This window comes from Glycine soja, chromosome 15, assembly GCF_004193775.1.
Source record: "Glycine soja cultivar W05 chromosome 15, ASM419377v2, whole genome shotgun sequence".
Lineage (NCBI taxonomy): Eukaryota > Viridiplantae > Streptophyta > Magnoliopsida > Fabales > Fabaceae > Glycine > Glycine soja.
In genome coordinates, this window is record NC_041016.1 from 24,581,044 (window position 1) to 24,598,671 (window position 17,628).

A 17,628-nucleotide genomic window follows, 5' to 3' on the forward strand; every position below is an offset into this window, starting at 1 on the left:
ACGAAAATTAGTGTATGACACTAATTTCGCTCCTCTCGGTTGAGAGTCGCGGGTGACCATAAAAATTTCCGCATGTAAATGACTTGTTGTTCCCGGAGGAACAAAAGGTGCAGAAGACTATGTCAGTCTCTGCATGCTATCAAGCGTTCTGTTTTTACAGATAGCAAAAGAATGTTTATACGGATAACCACTCGGGTATTTCCGCGTATCATCGGGCCCGCCGCCTCTGGATGACAAAAGGGTGCGGATAACCGTAAGGTATCTTCCGCGTATCATCGGGCCCGCCGCTTCTGGATGACACAAGGGTGCAGAATGACCAAATTTTGTCTCTGCTTGTCATCGGGCCCGCCGCCTCTGGATGACAAAAGGGTGCGGATAACCGTAAGGTATCTCGCATATCATCGGGCCCGCCGCCTCTGGATGATACAAGGGTGCAGAATGACCAAATTTTGTCTCTGCTTGTCATCGGGGCCCGCGCCTCTGGATGACAAAAGGGTGCGGATAACCGTAAGGTTCTCCGCGTATCATCGGGCCCGCGCCTCTGGATGATACAAGGGTGCATGTCACGTGACCTCAGGGTCAGTATGACAAAGATTATGGGGCGGGCCGACAAAAGCAAGGCTCTTGTCCTACGTATCCTCCAATGAGAACTCAGCCTACGTAGTTCTGGATAACTTGTGAGATTTGAAAAGTCTCCATCGGAAAATGCTGACATCTCCGGAAAGGGCGCAGATGACCCACATTGGCCTCTGCTGCTCGTCAATCACACTTGGGGTCACTGAATGACGAGGTGCGGATAATCGTAAGGTGTCTCCGCGGGCTACCAGCTCTTGGGTCATGGCAACAAAAGGCGGTGTGGTCGACAAAAGCGAGGCTCTTGCTCCTACGTATCCTCCAATGAGGAACTCAGACCTACGTAGTTCTGGATAACTTGTGAGACTTGAAAAAGTCTCGGTGTTTTCTCCACTAAAATGCAAACATGCTTTAGCAAAGAGACAAATATTCCAACTGATTTAGAGCAGCATATGCCTTTTTGAGTGAAAAACAATGCGTTCTACCGGGGAAGAAGAGTATGCTGATGAAATTTCTCATAACCATAAATGAGATTTTGGATGTTAGCATTTCGTTTCTAAATGACCATTTAGAGGAAACACTGGGTTCGACCAAAAATAGAAGAAAATCACTCAAAGTGTATCAATCTCGCACAGGTAAGTGTTTCATCCTAATTCCGAACCATAGATATGTCATGACTTGACTTTGCAAATTATTTCCTATCAAATCAAAAATTACATGCGTGACCATGGATCAATAGGCTTCCCTTGGGAATGGGTTCTTTTGGTGGGTTTTTTCGGCTTTTGTGTGTTTTTTTTGCCTTTTCCTTTTCTGTTTTGGTTTTGCGCGAGGCGAACAAGTCACCGACGCACAGGATTTTGGTTGGTAATCAAAGGGAGAAGACCACTTTAGGTCATGGTTTTCTTTTCTTTCTTTTGTTCATTTGATGACAATTCTGTACTGTTCAGATATTGTCTGGTCCAAAGACCTCTCTGCACATTTCTTCTGGTTTCTTTGACCAGGAGCTTCCTTCTTTTTTATTTTCTCCCATTCTTTGGTTGGGAATTTTCTTTCTTTTCATTTTTCTTTCTCCCACTCTTTGATTGGGAATTTCCTTTCTTTTCTTTTTTTGCTTCTCTTTGATTGGGAATTTCCTTTCCTTCCTTTTTTGCTTTCTCTTTGATTGGAAATTTCCTTTCCTTCTTTTTTTTTTTTTTGCTTCCGAGGGTAAGGTTTATGGTGAGTCAGGATTTTGGCTCAAGGCTTGTAGAATGGCTAGACATGATACATGTCAGGGTTTGGTTTGGTTCAAGGATAAAAAGGGATGCCCCACATTATTTCCATGACACAAATGCAAAAATGATGATTTGGAAATTTTATGCAAAACTGGTCATGCATGCGCCTATGCGGACGCTCAAGTGTCAAATTCTTATGGTCATGTGATGCTAGGGCTCAGGATTCATTTCCTCTATTTTAAATCGACCCAATCTTTCCAAAATATGTTCTTTTATCAATTTGTGCATTCCTCCAAGTCCATTTCGGGCGTCCGGGGAAATTTTCACAGCATTCACCCTTCAGGTGTAGACACGTTTTTTCTTCAAAAATCGGTTATGATCAATGAATTTTTTTTTCAAAGAAAAGTTGGAAATCATCTCTTTTCAAAAGCATGTCGGTTTTTAGCTAGACAACTTATTTTCTCTTTTTCCACCTTTTTCTTACTTGCTTTCTCTTTTTTTTTTTTTTTTCTTATTTGCTCTCTTTTTCTTTACTTGCTCTCTTCTTTTCCCTTTTGTTCTCTTTTCCATTTCATTCATTTCATTTTTTCTTTTCTATTTTTATTTTTATCATGATTTTTTGTTTATTTTACATATACATTTTTTGGACGATGTTCCTAAACGAAGAACTCTACACGGTTCCAGAATTTCAAACATCATCGATAGTAATGATATATAAACACTAACGCAACAATCTAAAAAAATGTATGCACTATACAAATGACAATCGAAACAACAAAAACAAACATTAGTCTCTCAAGTCAAAACAATAACATAGAATAAAAATGATAAAAGAAATATGAAAGAAAACATGAATCTGGGGATCTCCCAGTCACGTATCTCCACTCCCTCCCAAGAAGTCAAGCAAATCGGCCATCTCCTCGTCCTCGTGGGCCTCTTCTCCATCGCCGGGAGCTTCTGGGGGTGCCTTTCCTGCTTGGGCCTCGGGCCAATTTCCGGGCCATGCAACCTCTGCCCTGAACTGGTCTGGAGTAGGGCATGAAAAAGAAGCGAAGCCCTGGCTCTGCATGCTAAGGCTCATCTGGTACAGACAATCATGGGTCTGTACATGTGCTCGGTGGTTGGCCGCCTGCTGGCGAACCAAATGCCGTAAATACTGCTCCATGTCAAATGCCCCAGCCTGGCCAGCCTGATGAGGTGGTGGTGGCGCGCCTGCGGCCTGTGGAGCATCACCCTGAGCCTGTCTCTGGTACAGTACTTCTCAATAAAAGCCCGGGTGATGGGCGGCCGAATCACCTTGGTAGGTGCAACGGGGACTCCGAACGACTGGCAGAGTCCTGTGATCAGTGCGGGAAATCCCAGGGCCCTGTTGGACTTATCTGGGTCCAAAGGGTGCCTAGTAGGCGCCATACCTGCAAAAATATAGATGGCATCAGCGATCAACTGAGCCACATGGATGCTCATCCGTGTCAGGATGGCGTACACCAGCTGACACTTCGGCATGGGAAGGTCGGAATTATGATCGGTGGGCAGGATGTCGCTGAGGAGCAATGTCATCCATATCTGGGTCAGGGTGGTCATGTTGGTGCGCATGATTCGCACTCGCCTCCCTGCAGCAGTCCGGGCAAAATCCTGCCCCGGTATACATAGCAGCTGGGCGATGGCCTCCTCATCGAACCCATCAGACCGGTTCCTCCTCTGGCCATACTCACATTCCTGACCCTCTTCCACACCAACGGATATCCTAGGAGTTGGCCGATAGCGTCGGCATCAAACGGGATCCACTGACCCCTTACCCAGGATCTCATGTCACGCACGCCCTCCTCTGTTGGCCAAGCATTGGCATAAAACTCAAGGACTATTTCTGGATCAAACTTGGCCATGGGAGTAACCAGTGGTGCCCACCGCCGGCGCCCTATTTCCTCCTGGAAATCAGTATACTCGTCGTCCCTGAGCTGGACACGTCGCTCCCGGAGAAATGACCATCCCTTGATGGCCTCGAAGCGCTGCTGGTGTACAACGCTCCTAAAGCGGTGACTGTCATACTCCGGAGCGGAACTAGTTTCTTCGGCTGCCTTGTCCTTCCTGGACCTCTTTGAGGCAAGCTTCCTCGGGGCCATTTCCTGCGAAGGCAAACATTTGGAAAGTTAGTTTTACCAGTGGGACACTACTCTTAAAACAAAAATGGCATACAACCTCCTCCCATAAATACAAACATCAATGTAAATTTAGAGCAAGCTCATGCGCATATTTCCTCACGAATGTTCACTTGCACAAGACATTCTATTAACTAAGAAAAATGCACCCATATACAATCAAGGCAGCTTCGTTACCTAGATTATTTACATGTACTTCCAAGGTGTATTTGTTACTTACATCACACACATCTCCTTGGCTGAATTTACATACATGCATACTCAAAGCATTTTGGGGTACCAAAAATTGCACATGTGCACATCTTGGTATTTCTAATACCCATACATACACAAACTTCATGATGAATCTTGACTATCTACACAATAAGGTGCTACATTTCATGCCCTTTTCAAGTTTTTGCTACCTAAAGCCGCATGCAAATTCAAGTATATTTTCCTTTGCTGACTAAAATTGTATTCAAATTAAAAGGTATATATTTTTTTTGTAATGTATTTTCTTTACATAACATGCAACATATTTATATATACTTTTTTGTGAGACATTTCGACTACCAAAAGTTATATGTACATACATCCAAGTATTTTGCTATCATACCCAAAGTGTAAATTGCGAAAGGTATTTTGCTACTTATTCTAAACCTACACATTCATGACGAGCAAAATTCCTAAACATCTAGGCGTAGGGAAATTATTGTAGCGTGGCCCATAGCTGATTGCTGGCCAAAAAGGGTAACTTTACCCAATATGCACCTCCTCTTGTGTTCTTTTTGCATAAAATTTTAATTCCCAGGCCTAGGATATATGTGGGGCAATTACTCTAGCCTTTTTCGGGAATGAATGCATATTCCAAAAATATGTACAAACCAAAATGCCCCATGGATTGTTTCCTTACAAAAGTCATGCGCTAATGCCATTGAGGCATTTCACCGAACACTTGGTGGGCGCGCGTTTAGGCGTCAATAGCAAGAGAACGGGGACAATGTGGCATGTCCCATCGTTCCAAAATGCATTATAGGCCTAGGGCCATCCCATACAAACCCCTAATTCAACCTAATCAAGCAAGAAAACAAACCAAAATTGCCCCATATATTTGAGCACATTCCCACAATTTAGAGCACCAAAAGGAGATCAAAATACACCAATGAAAAGCTAGAAAGCTTAGGGATGGAACACTTACTTGTTGGTGATGAACAAAAGCGCAAAACGGAATCAAAAAATGCGAAAAAGGATGACCCTAGGGTTGCAAACTCGTCAATCCCGTGGGTATGGCTTTTGAAAGGGGGGAAAGGAAGTTTTTGAATGCAAAAACGTCCCCCCTTTCGTCATTCTTATAATTTGGTGCAGGGGTGGCTCGCCCAGGCGAGCTAACCTGCACATTTTTTTTTTATTTTTTTTTGAGGGGAACATTAACCATGTCCCCTCCCTTCTCATGGATTAGCATCTTGCCTAACTTGAACTTACTTAGGTTAGAATTAGGTGTTGATTACTTATTTTTACTTTTTAAAACAAACAAATAGTAAAAGAAGGCTGCAAAATACAAAGGATACGGGGCTGCCTTGCAGCGACATTCTCTGCTTGTTTCGCGCAGAGAAGGGGCAACGATCGGTCGGTCGTGACCCCATCCCCACTTGCATCCGTCCTTAAGTACCTGCAAGTAATAAACAACCAGGTATGGCCAATCTTGACCGCGTCATTACCTTGCCTTGATTGGTTTCTGCCATTCATGTTTTGTCTCTACCCCAGAAGGTAGCCCAAGATGATCCTGCCCCTGTTTTACCACAACAATATGCATGCGTATGCGTATGCATGAATGTTTTCAAACGCAGCAAATTTAGGGAAAGTTGGTTCAGGTTCAATTCTAATTAAGCGCTTGGGGCATCCCATGAACTGAGCGGAAGGGCTCAGGTGATCACAGATTAACGCAAGGTTTGAAACTAACGTGAGGACTAAAGCCTCGAATCCACGTTCATTTCTTTGAAAGATTGTAACGAGAGATACAACAGACAGGAAATCCCTGGGGGAAATCCAGAAAACGCATAAAGATAAAGAACATGCAGCGACATCCTTAATTGCCCCAGCTTCTAAGCATAATATTGTTTGACGACATCAGAGTTCACAGGTGAAGGTAGCTCTTCGCCATCCATGTTGGTAAGCACCAGGGCTCCTCCGGAAAAAGCCCTCTTCACAACAAAAGGCCCTTCGTAGTTCGGGCCCATTTCCCTCGATGGTCCTTGACAGCATGGGACATTTTCTTTAGCACAAGGTCTCCTTCATGGAACTTGCGTAAGCGTACTTTCTTGTCGAATGCACTCTTCATTCTTTGCTGGTATAAGCGCCCATGACTCATGGCCGTTAAGCGCTTACCCTCAATGAGGTTGAGCTGGTCATAGCGCGTTTGAGCCCACTCTAATTCCTTTAATCCGGATTTTGCCAAGATCCTTAATGACGGGACTTCTACCTCAAACGGTAACACAGCCTCCATCCCATATACCAATGAGAACGGCGTTGCCCCAGTTGACGTTCGCACTGAAGTTCGGTAACCGTGTAACGCGAATGGGAGCATTTCGTGCCAATCCTTGTATGACACGGTCATCTTTTGGATAATCTTTTTGATATTCTTATTGGCCGCTTCCACGGCTCCATTCATCTTTGGCCGGTAGGGTGTGGAATTGTGATGCTGGATTTTAAACTCCTCGCACATTTCCCCCATCATCTTGTTATTCAGGTTGGTGCCGTTGTCCGTGATAATCTTCCTTGGCAAACCATATCGGCAGATGATCTCTTTCTTAATGAACCTGACCACCACATTCCTCGTGACATTGGTATATGAAGCCGCCTCGACCCACTTGGTGAAATAATCTATCGCTACGAGGATGAAGCGATGACCATTCGAGGCCTTGGGCTCAATGGCCCCGATGACATCTATTCCCCACATGGAGAAAGGCCAAGGGGCGGACATGACATTCAGAGGATGTGGTGGGGCATTGACATTATCCGAGAATGCTTGACATTTGTGGCATTTCCTCACATGGACACAACAATCACTTTCCATGGTAAGCCAGTAATAACCTGCTCTTAGGATCTTCCTGGCCATAGCATGCCCGTTGGCGTGCGTTCCAAACGAGCCCTCATGGACTTCCTCGATCATGTGATTCGCCTCCTGGCATCCACACACCGCAGGAGTGTCATGTCGTGATTTCTTTTATACAGTATGCTTCCGCTCATGAAGAAACCGGCTGCCAACTTCTCAATGTCCTTTTATCGTTGTCGGCAATCTCTGGCGGGTATTCTTTGCTTACGACATATCGCTTGATGTCGAAATACCAAGGCTTTCCGTCCCGTTCCTCTTCCACTTGGCAACAATGCGCGGGTTTGCCACGACACCAAAATTCAATGTAGGGTAGATCCCGTGCGGTGTTAGCTGGAACATAGACGCCAACGTAGCAAGTGCATCCGCCATTTGATTTTCCTCGCGGGGAACATGATGGAAGGAGATCTCATCGAAGGTCTTAGCCAATTCCTTGATATAGGCTTTGTAGGGTATCAGCTTGGGATCTCTAGTTTCCCATTCCCCTCTCAGCTGATGGATTACCAATGCCGAGTCGCCGTACACCTTGAGTAGTTTGACATTGGAGTCAATCGCTGCCTGGACGGCTAGGGCACATGCTTCATATTCGGCCATGTTGTTGGTGCAGTCGAATCCTAGCCTGGCTGTGAAAGGTACACATTGATTGTCCGGAGAGACCAACACTGCCCCAACGCCATGACCTAGAATGTTTGACGCTCCGTCAAACCATACAGTCCATTTGTCCCGATCTTCGTCCATTTTTCCTCGAACAAGGCCATGATGTCCTCATCCGGGAATTCAGGATGCATGGCTGGTAGTCGTTAAGAGGCTGTTGAGCCAAATAATCTGCTAAAGCGCTTCCTTTTATCGCCTTTTGGGTGACGTAGACTATATCAAATTCAGATAGCAGGACTTGCCACCGGGCGATTCGTCCCGTGAGAGCTGGCTTTTCAAAGATGTACTTAACCGGGTCCATTTTGGATATCAACCAGGTAGTATGGCTCAGCATGTACTGCCTTAGGCGATGGGATGCCCATACTAAAGCACAACACGTTCTTTCGAGCAAGGAGTAATTCATCTCATAGGTCGTGAACTTCTTACTCAGGTAGTAAACAGCGCGCTCTTTCTTCCCGGATTCGTCATGTTGCCCCAGCATACACCCCATTGACTCGTCCAAGATTGTCATGTACAAAATGAGAGGCCTTCCAGGTACTGGCGGCATAAGCACGGGAGGATTCATTAGGCACTTTTTGATCCTTCCAAAAGCCTCTTGGCAATCCTCATTCCAGCGATCAGTTTGGTTTTTGCGCAAGAGCTTGAACAATGGCTCACAAATGGCGGTGAGCTGCGATATGAATCTGGCAATATAATTCAAGCGCCCCAGGAAACCTCGGACTTGCCTCTCTGTACGGGGTTCTGGCATCTCAAGGATGGCCTTCACTTTTTCGGGGTCTACCTCTATCCCTTTCTGGCTTACAATGAAACTAAGCAATTTCCCTGATTTGACCCCAAAGGTACACTTAGCAGGGTTCAACCTTAATTGATATTTCTTAAGCCTTTCGAACAACTTTCGCAGGTTGACAAGGTGTTCTTCCTCGGATTTAGATTTAGCAATTATGTCGTCCACGTAGACCTCGATCTCTTGATGCATCATATCATGGAACAAAGCTACCATGGCCCGTTGATAAGTTGCCCCGGCATTCTTGAGTCCAAAGGACATCACTTTGTAACAGAACGTCCCCCACAGGGTGACGAAAGTAGTCTTTTCCATATCCTCGGGCGCCATCTTTATCTGATTGTAACCAGAGAAACCGTCCATGAAGGAAAATAAGGCGAAATTGGCCGTGTTATCCACGAGGATATCGATGTGTGGTAAAGGAAAATTGTCCTTGGGACTGGCCCGATTCAGGTCCCGATAATCCACACACATTCGTACTTTCCCATCTTTCTTAGGAACTGGTACGATGTTGGCAACCCATTCTGGATACCGAGCGACGGCCAGAAATCCAGCGTCAAATTGCTTCTTCACTTCTTCTTTTATTTTCAAGGAGGTTTCAGGCTTCATCCTTCTCAGTTTCTGTTTTACCGGGGAACACTCGGGATTTAGAGGTAATCGGTGCTGTACAATGTCAGAACTCAAACCGGGCATATCTTGGTATGACCAAGCAAAGATGTCTTGGTAATCTTTTAGCAGGATTATTAATTCTTCACGGATAGGTGCGGTAATACCTGTACCTATCTTTACTTCCCTCTTTCCACTGCCAATTCCTAAGTCTACTAGCTCTGTTTCTTCTTGATGAGGCCCCGTTTCTTGGTCCTCATGGGCGACCATTCTTTCTAGTTCTGGGGGAAGTCGCACATCCTCATTTCCTTCATCTTCCGTTTGATTCATTTCTTGCTCGAAGTCGATAGGCGGGTCCCAGGTATTAGTACCTTCGGGGGACTCGTCATCGGATCTGCCGTTTCAAAAAAAGAAGTAAACATGCAAATGAATGAGAATGGGTAGAGACCAGGAACAGATGAAGAAAGATCCTTGTATTATAAATTCAAAAACAAAAGACACAAAGCCTTAACAAAAGGAAAAACTCTAAAGCCTAGGCCCAACTATAGAGCTTTTAAAACCGTAAAGGTTTATATTATGCTCGTTGCGTAAATGCCGGGGCGTTCTTCCACTCGCCAATTTCCCAGCCGGAAATCAGGAGGGCATGGTCGTACCAAATCCAAAGTACTCGGAACATCATCTTCGCATATCGCGAACACTTGACCTTTGTCTCCCAGACCCGCGCTTATAAAGCTTCTACTTATGTGGCAGGGCGGGCTTCCTTCACTTTCTTGTCTCCAACGCGAGCTTTGACCACTGTTCTTCCTTCCCGCGATGCTTCTTTTCATGTCCGCCTGAGTGGGCTTATAGCCTAAACCATACTTCCCACGGTTTCCTTGAGTATTTATCAGGCTAGTTATGCCGCCGTTGTCTTTGCCTAAACCCATCCCGGGTTCATAACCGTTCCCCAACATAACTCGGGCCATCATTACCGCTGCATCGGACAGACAAGGCTGCCCAAAGAGGGAGTCCACGGAGGAAATGCTGACCACCTCAAAAGACTGGAAAGCAGTTTCTAACGATTCTTCTGCGGCTTCCACATAAGGCATGGAGGAGGGGCAGCTTACCAAGATGTCTTCCTCGCCTAACACGATGACCAAGTGCCCCTCCACTACGAATTTCAGCTTTTGGTGGAGTGTAGAAGGCACAACTCCCACTGAGTGGATCCACGGGCGCCCCAACAGGCAGCTGTAAAGGGGGTTAATATCCATTATTTGGAAGGTGACTTGACAGGTGTGAGGGCCTATTTGTACTGGGAGATCGATCTCCCCCCTAACCTCTCGGCGAGTGCCGTCGAAGGCACGAACCACCATTGAACTTGGTTTTAAGTGGGAAGCATTGAATGGTAACTTCTCCAAAGTGCTCTTAGGCATCACGTTTAAACTGGAACCATTATCGATGAGCACCTTGGCTACGATATGGTCCATACACTTGACTGATACGTGTAAAGCCTTATTATGCCCTCTCCCCTCGGCGGGGATTTCTTCTTCGGCGAAGGCAAGATAGTTGTTGGCAGTGATATTGTTGACCAGCCCTCCGAAACCTTCTACCGAGATATCTTGGGCCACACGAGCCTCGTTCAGAACTTTTACTAGCAGAGCCCGATGAGGCTCGGAGCTCATAAGTAACTCCAACAGCGAGACCCTGGCCGGGGTTTTGTTGAGCTGTTCGATAACCTTGAATTCGCTCTGCTGAATTATCCGAAGGAACTCGCTGGCTTCCTCTAGCGACACCTCCTTTTTACCATCCTTTTTCTCCGGGGGGCCCTTTGCCGAAATATCTTTATTCGAAGCGTGGGGTGCTTCGCCATCCTGTTCCTCCACCACTTTTCCTTTTCCCTTGACGTCCGCGGGTTGGACTGGTAGGTCCGGAGGTGCGAACACACGACCACTACGGGTCACACCACTCAGTCCCGTGATATTTGTTACTTTAGCTGACAGCGAGCTGACGTCAGTGACTTCTTCTTCCTCCTCCCTCGGAGGTGCATATCTCCACGGGACCGCGTGGCTATTTTGGTATGGGAAAGGGACAGGTTTGGCTACTAAGGGGTGTCCAGGCTTTTGCGAAGTTGCGCTTTTAGTGAAGTATATCACCAAGGGTTTGGGTTTCGCAACACCGCTCCCCTCCGTAGATTGCATGCATATATGATGCTCTTCTTTTCCTTCAATGTCGACTTCCAGTCGACCTTGATCTATCATCCGCTGTAACAATTGCTCTACTCCCAAACACGTCTCCATGTCATGCATCTCGCCGGAGTGTAGCAGACAGGAATCCTCCTTATACCCACTATGGGGAATCACACCTCCTTTTTGTAGGGCCTCAAAGATAAACCTCCTAGGGGTTGCCACATCCCTTAAAGGTTTAGACCTGTGCGGCCTATTGGACTCAACTGCATTAACCGCTCCCCCTCCATGATTGGCGAGCGGGTTGGTTCTCAGATTGGGCCGATCCTCTTGGAAAGTCAGCCATCCGGCATCCATTAAATGTTGGACCTTGTATTTAAGGGCCAAGCATTTTTCGACGGAATGCCCCGGGGCACCCCCATGGTACTTGCAAGTTGCGTTAGGGTCATACCACTTCGGGAAAGGGGGTTCGAGGACCCTTTCAGGAGTTACCACGGCCAAATGATTGGCGATGAGGGATGGCAGAAGATCTTCGTACGTCATTGGGAGTGGGGTGAATTCCGGAAATGGCCTCGGAGGGAATTTCCTTGTCGTGTTGGAATTACCGGCCGGTCGAGTCGTGTTCGGAGTTGGAACTTGGGGAGCTTCCCTCTGGGTGGGTGCCTTAGGCTGCACGGGTGTTGAACTAGAGGCGTTCCCAGTATGAGCCGAGAAACTTGGGTGATGTTGCGCGTACTGATGGGTACCATGAGGTGTTTGCTGGGGTTTGACCCACGCGGGTGTTGAAGAGACGGCATGGGCATCTCCCTCCTTCTTTTTTGCCCCCGTTGCCCCGATTCTTTTGGCATTCGCATTTGTGGAGGAAACGTAATCAAACTTTCCTCTTTTCAATCCTACCTCGATTCTTTCCCCGGCAAACACTAGATCCGCAAAGCTGGACGGCATGTAACCTACTAGCTTCTCATAGTAGAACACTGGCAGAGTGTCTACCATCATGGTGATCATCTCTCTCTCAACCATGGGAGGAGCTACTTGTGCCGCCAAATCCCTCCATCGCTGCGCATATTCTTTAAAGGTTTCACCCTCTTTCTTGAACATATTCTGCAGTTGAGTACGGTCAGGAGCCATATCAGAATTGTACTGATACTGCCTTAGGAAGGCGGTAATCAGATCCTTCCAAGTACGGATACGGGAAGCTTCCAAATTAGTGTACCACACTACCGCAGCCCCGGCCAAGCTATCCTGAAAGAAGTGTATTAACAACTTTTCATCTTTAGAGTGGGCGCCCATCTTACGGCAGTACATCTTGAGATGGTTTTTGGGACAAGTCGTCCCTTTATACTTGTCGAAGTCCGGCACTTTGAACTTCAGGGGAATAACAACATCGGGTACTAAGCAAAGATCCGTCATGTCTGCGAACGGATAGTCCCCAAATCCTTCCACGGCCGTCAATCTTTCCTCAAGGAGATCGAGCTTCCTCCTTTCTTCAGTTGCTGGGGGCGGCCCTTCCGTGGACAAAACTATTGGTGGTGCTGCGATGTTGGGTTGAGGCAACGTGCCTGGTGCCGGCCCTTCGGGGATCGGGGGATAGAACTCGACCTCCCTTCGAGCATAATCTTGAGGGTCTTTGTGGACTTCGTCGGGCTGCTGAGGAGGCTCTCTTTCATGGACGGGAGAAGCAATGTGGCCCGCCTCTTCTTGCAAGACGGGTGGTGAATAGTTGGGCGGCAATCCATAAGGGTAAGTCACTCGGTTGTATCCCAGGTGAGGGCTGCCATCGTGCCCCAGTGTGTCCCTTCCCCGTCCTACTATGTTTAAGGGAGGATGGTGCGTAGTTGCCAAGAGAGTCGGGTCTGCTTCGGCAGCCGAACTGACAGCGGCGGCGGTGGCCGCGTTCTTCTCTATGAGCTGCTTCATACTTAACATGGCCTCCATCATGGAGGCCATTTGTTCTTTCAGAGCCGACATGTCGGCTTTCATCTATTCTTGCGTCTCCTCTTGATCACCCATCGTTCTAGATTTGGATCTGGTGCGATAGGGATACCTTGCGGCGCGTTTAGTTATGGTGTTTTTCCCTAAAAAACCAAACGTGAGGAGTGGGTAAAGAAAGAAAATGCATGCTAGAGATGAAATGTAGGAGTGATTTGATTTGCACAAGCTTTTTGGAGTAGAAACATGGGACCAACTCAATTTATTTCAAAAAGGAAGTCATATCTAGTCAAGGTCTGAGAGACCATACAAGTTTCCTAACGATTTCTAATTATGTGGGCCATTAAGTCTATCATATGCTGACAATAGCCGAGAAGCCCATGAATCTCTTCGGGGGTGGAGTAGGTGTCTGCCATCGCCTTGGCCTTGGCTAATAAGCGGGGAAGTTCTTGACTCCCGTTCAAGGTAAGAGCAAACCGGTCCATCCACATGGTTGCCCCTTGGTGTAAAGAGTCGATCACCCTTCCTCTAGCCTCTTTTTCCGCGTACACTTGAGCATACTCGTCCGCGATTCTATGCTCGTGGGCCATGGCTAGACCCAACTCTTCTTGGTACTTAGCGATGATAGCTAGCATGTTGGTCTCCGTCTCGCATAAACGCTGAGACAAACTTCTTTTGGACCTCGAACAAGCAATTAACTCCTCTTTCAGAACCATGCTATGTGCTCGCGACTGGTCTCTTTCTTCCCTTCGCAACTTGAGTTCACTATTGCTACCCCATAGAGCTCCGCGAAATTTGTTCCGGCCATACTCTTCCTTGCGAGCCCTCTTGGTCTCTTGTTCAAGGGCTCTTGCGGTAATTGCATTCTCTTCCCGTAACCCGGCACACTCCTTCCAAACGTGTGTAGCGGTCAACTTGAACTTCTCCTTGGCAAGTTTTGCCTTTCCTAACTCGCTTTTGAGAGCTTGGACTTCTTCGTCCTCTTCCGGTGCTTCAAAACTCTCTTCGCTGACGACTTTTAACTTGGCGAGCCAATCTAAACCTCATATATGAACTTTCAGCCATTCGTGGTACCCACCAATGATGCCATTACGAATGCCTCTAAGCTCTTGATCTTTCCTTAACGGGGTTTCCCATGCCTTATGGATTTTTTGTATAGTCTTGGAATTTTGTGCGCCGAAATCCCTCACAAGGAAAGGAGACATGCTTTCTCCCGTCGGTGCTCCCCTCATGGGGTACCCTAGTTGTCTTATAGCGAGCGCGGGATTGTAGTTAATACAACCCCTCGTTCCGACCAGCGGAATGTTTGGGTATCTTCCACATGAGAAAAGGACTCCTTCTTTTCCTTCCTTCCATCGGGGGAACCAACTGATTGTTCTACCTCCTATCCCGGCCAAGAGCTGGTCCCAATCTATTCTCCTCTTTTCAGTACACGAGCGATGGCTCAGGAGCGGACATGGATGTCTTGTGTCTTGTTGGAACAAGTGCGAAACCAACCAAACACAGAGGGCGGGTAAGCAACAGATGATCCGTGCGCTACTCTTTTCGCACCTTCGGTCAAATGTGTCAAATAGATCTGCCAAGACAGCTACCATCGGACTTTCCTTGCTATGGTGGTAGGCAAGGAAAGCGTCGATTGCTGCTAGGTCCACCAAACCATCCACGTTTGGAAAGAGGACGACCCCAAAAATTAGCAAAGCTAACACATCCATAAACGGGACCCAGTCTCCTTGATTGGCCATACCCCTCGCCTTGTCTTCTAGGTACCTCTGTGGTAGGCCCACTATGCCGTTCCGAGTCTGTTTTATGCGGTCCAAACCTCTTGCTGAATCCTTGACCACAGTTGCAATTCTGCTCAAAGAGGGGAGACACCCGGAGGAAAGATATGGTTTTCTTCCCCCGAGAGGACATCCTAGAATTTCCTCAAATTCTTCAATGGTTGGTACTAATTGGAAGTCTCCGAATGTGAAGCACCTCAAAGGCTGGTCGTAGTATTGGGTAAGTGATGCAATGGCTTCTATGGACACCTCTGCTATGGTCAACTCTAAGATCTTTCCGTAAGTCTTGCGGAAGGTTTGCATTTGGAGGGGTTCCATCAACCGCCCTAATTCCTTGATGTTGGTGGTATCTAGGCTTTTGACCTTGACTTGGTAGAACCTCTTGCCGGTTTGATTTGTTCCCATGCTTACTAAAGTGAGACAAAAGCTGGTGCAAATCAAAACTCCGATATCTCATAGGTGAGATGGATGAATGCATGATGGAATGCATATGACACAGATGCAATCTAGGAATGCGGGGGTCCGGGGAATTTGTCCCCTTCTTAGATACGGCGTCTAGGGGTAACAAAATGCCCCAATGCACGTTTTTAAGAAGGCGACACTGACCCTCCGTTGGTTTGTTTACAGAAGGGATCAAGACAGAACCCATATGCAATGCCTATGCAAAAGACACAATGCGGGAATGTACACAGTATGACAATATTTACCGAACATAAGCAAAAGGGTATATGATACTCATGCATGGCAGTGTGAAAAATGGCACGCAGCGTGTTTGCTCCGTGCCCCCTATTTAAAGGACCTATAAGGGAGAGAACTAACTAGGCTTTTAGCAATAATTCCCAAGGTAGTTATATCTCTCTTGATGGTTTCTAGAGGTATCATCCCCTTCGAAGAACATATTGCAGCAGTAGGGACTACTAGCAACAATAAGTTTTCAAAGAGAAAAGCTCTAGATGAGGGTTCACTGTAATCAAGCAAGTCGGAGACCTAGCATGATCACAGATTCACCTCCACTCCTTATGCTCCCATGAACCCGGGTATAGGGCCCTTTTTCACTCACAGTGTGTGCAAATAGTGTTGGTTTTTGTGTGCATCAAATGAATAAATATTTACTTCATGCATACATTTTAAAACGCACTAAAAGCAACAAAGAGTTTATATACACAAGAACATAATGAAAGGAAACCAACAAAAGGGGTAAGTCACGGTAAAACATTGCACAAAATTAAATGGCCTAACTCTCTAAAAATAGTCCCCAGTGGAGTCGCCAACTGTCGCAACCTACCCTTCGGCGGGAGGGCAACGCGATACTCGCGGGATGCGTGTTCCACGAAAGGAATACGCGCGGAGTCGCCACCAACGTTTATTTGAGGAAAACGTCAGAAAAACCGGAAAAGACGCGATCTACGAACTTTTAAGTGAAAGGTTCGGGAGTTGTATTTACGCACGGGGAAGGTATTAGCACCCCACACGTCCGTCCCAAGGGACGGCAGCCTTTAATCGAATGTGCAAACATGACTTTGATTTTTTATGTTCCCTTTTTATGTCTCTATATCCTTTATACCCTTTATATTTTTCTCTTTTTGTGGTCGACAAGGGTGTTTCCCTTTGCTCCTACGTATTCCTCAATTTGCGATGAGGAAATCAGACCTACGTAGTTCTTTCTTATCAAGTGATTCTCTTTTTGCTTAAGAGGTGATCATTTTAAGGCGTTGGACCTAAAAAATGACCCATTTTACTTAGTGAGAAATTGAAATGACAAACTTCAAAAGCCTATTTTTGTGGACGAGCTTGACTAGGCGAGTTGATTTTAGCCTTAGTTTCACTTTAGTTATTAATCAATTCGATTAAGAATGAGAAATCCCAAAGAGAAAACGTCCGATTGATTTTCCGCTTTATTTGGCTAAAAGATGTTTTTTTTTTATTATTATATTATTTTTTACCTCTTTTTGATTTCCAACGTGGTTACGGCACGACCGAACGGTCGGAATTCATTTTAACCGAAGTTAACGGATAATACAATTCAAACGTTCGGTGGAAATTGATTTTATTTTTAAGTTAAGCGAGAAATGACTTAAGTAAAATGGCTTAAGCACGTCAACAGGGGGTATAAAAAGTAAACAAAACGAGAATAAAAATGCACGAAACACAATGTGGACCACCATGGGTGCATAGAATGAATCGAAAAGCTTGGTTCGAGGTACTTACCCGTTGAAGATCGAAGAACGATGAAGAACGAATGAAGAACGTCGAAGAACGGTTGAAACCTTTGCAAAATTCCTCACGGAAAACGTTACGGAAACGTTTCGGAAGCGCCTCGGCTTAGATTTTCTTCACGGAAACAATTTTTCCAAGCAAATTCGAAAGAGAGAGAAGTGCCAAAGGGGCTGAACCCCTTTCTTCTTCACTTCCTCCCCTATTTATAGCAAAATAGGAGAGGTGGTTGCCGCCCAGCTCGCACAGGCGAGCCAGGTTGCTTCCTCCAGAAGCAACAGCCTTCTGGAGGAATATTCTGGAGGGCCCAAGTGGGCCTGGGTGCTATTTGCACCCCCATTTTTACTAAGTACACCCCCCTCTACTTTTTTTGGTGATTCTTTTTTTCGTCAAGTTACGGAAACTTACGAATTTCGTAACGATACTTGTTTTCTTTCCGTAATGTTACGGAACTTTGCGGATTACATAATCAT

At 46.3% G+C, this 17,628-nt stretch overlaps 1 protein-coding gene across 1 annotated transcript in view; it reads right to left on the reverse strand.

The window, feature by feature from the left end:
* LOC114386000 overlaps nt 1-12,710 on the reverse strand; it is a gene marked incomplete at both ends in the record, with an annotated part of 14,818 nt that extends 2,108 nt beyond the window's left edge. The window contains 3 exons of the mRNA XM_028346019.1: nt 7,811-9,384; nt 10,098-10,817; nt 12,117-12,710. Of these exons, the coding sequence (XP_028201820.1) occupies nt 7,811-9,384; nt 10,098-10,817; nt 12,117-12,710 (2,888 nt within the window). The remainder of the gene's footprint in view (nt 1-7,810; nt 9,385-10,097; nt 10,818-12,116) is intronic.
* Between the last annotated feature and the right edge of the window lie 4,918 nt (nt 12,711-17,628).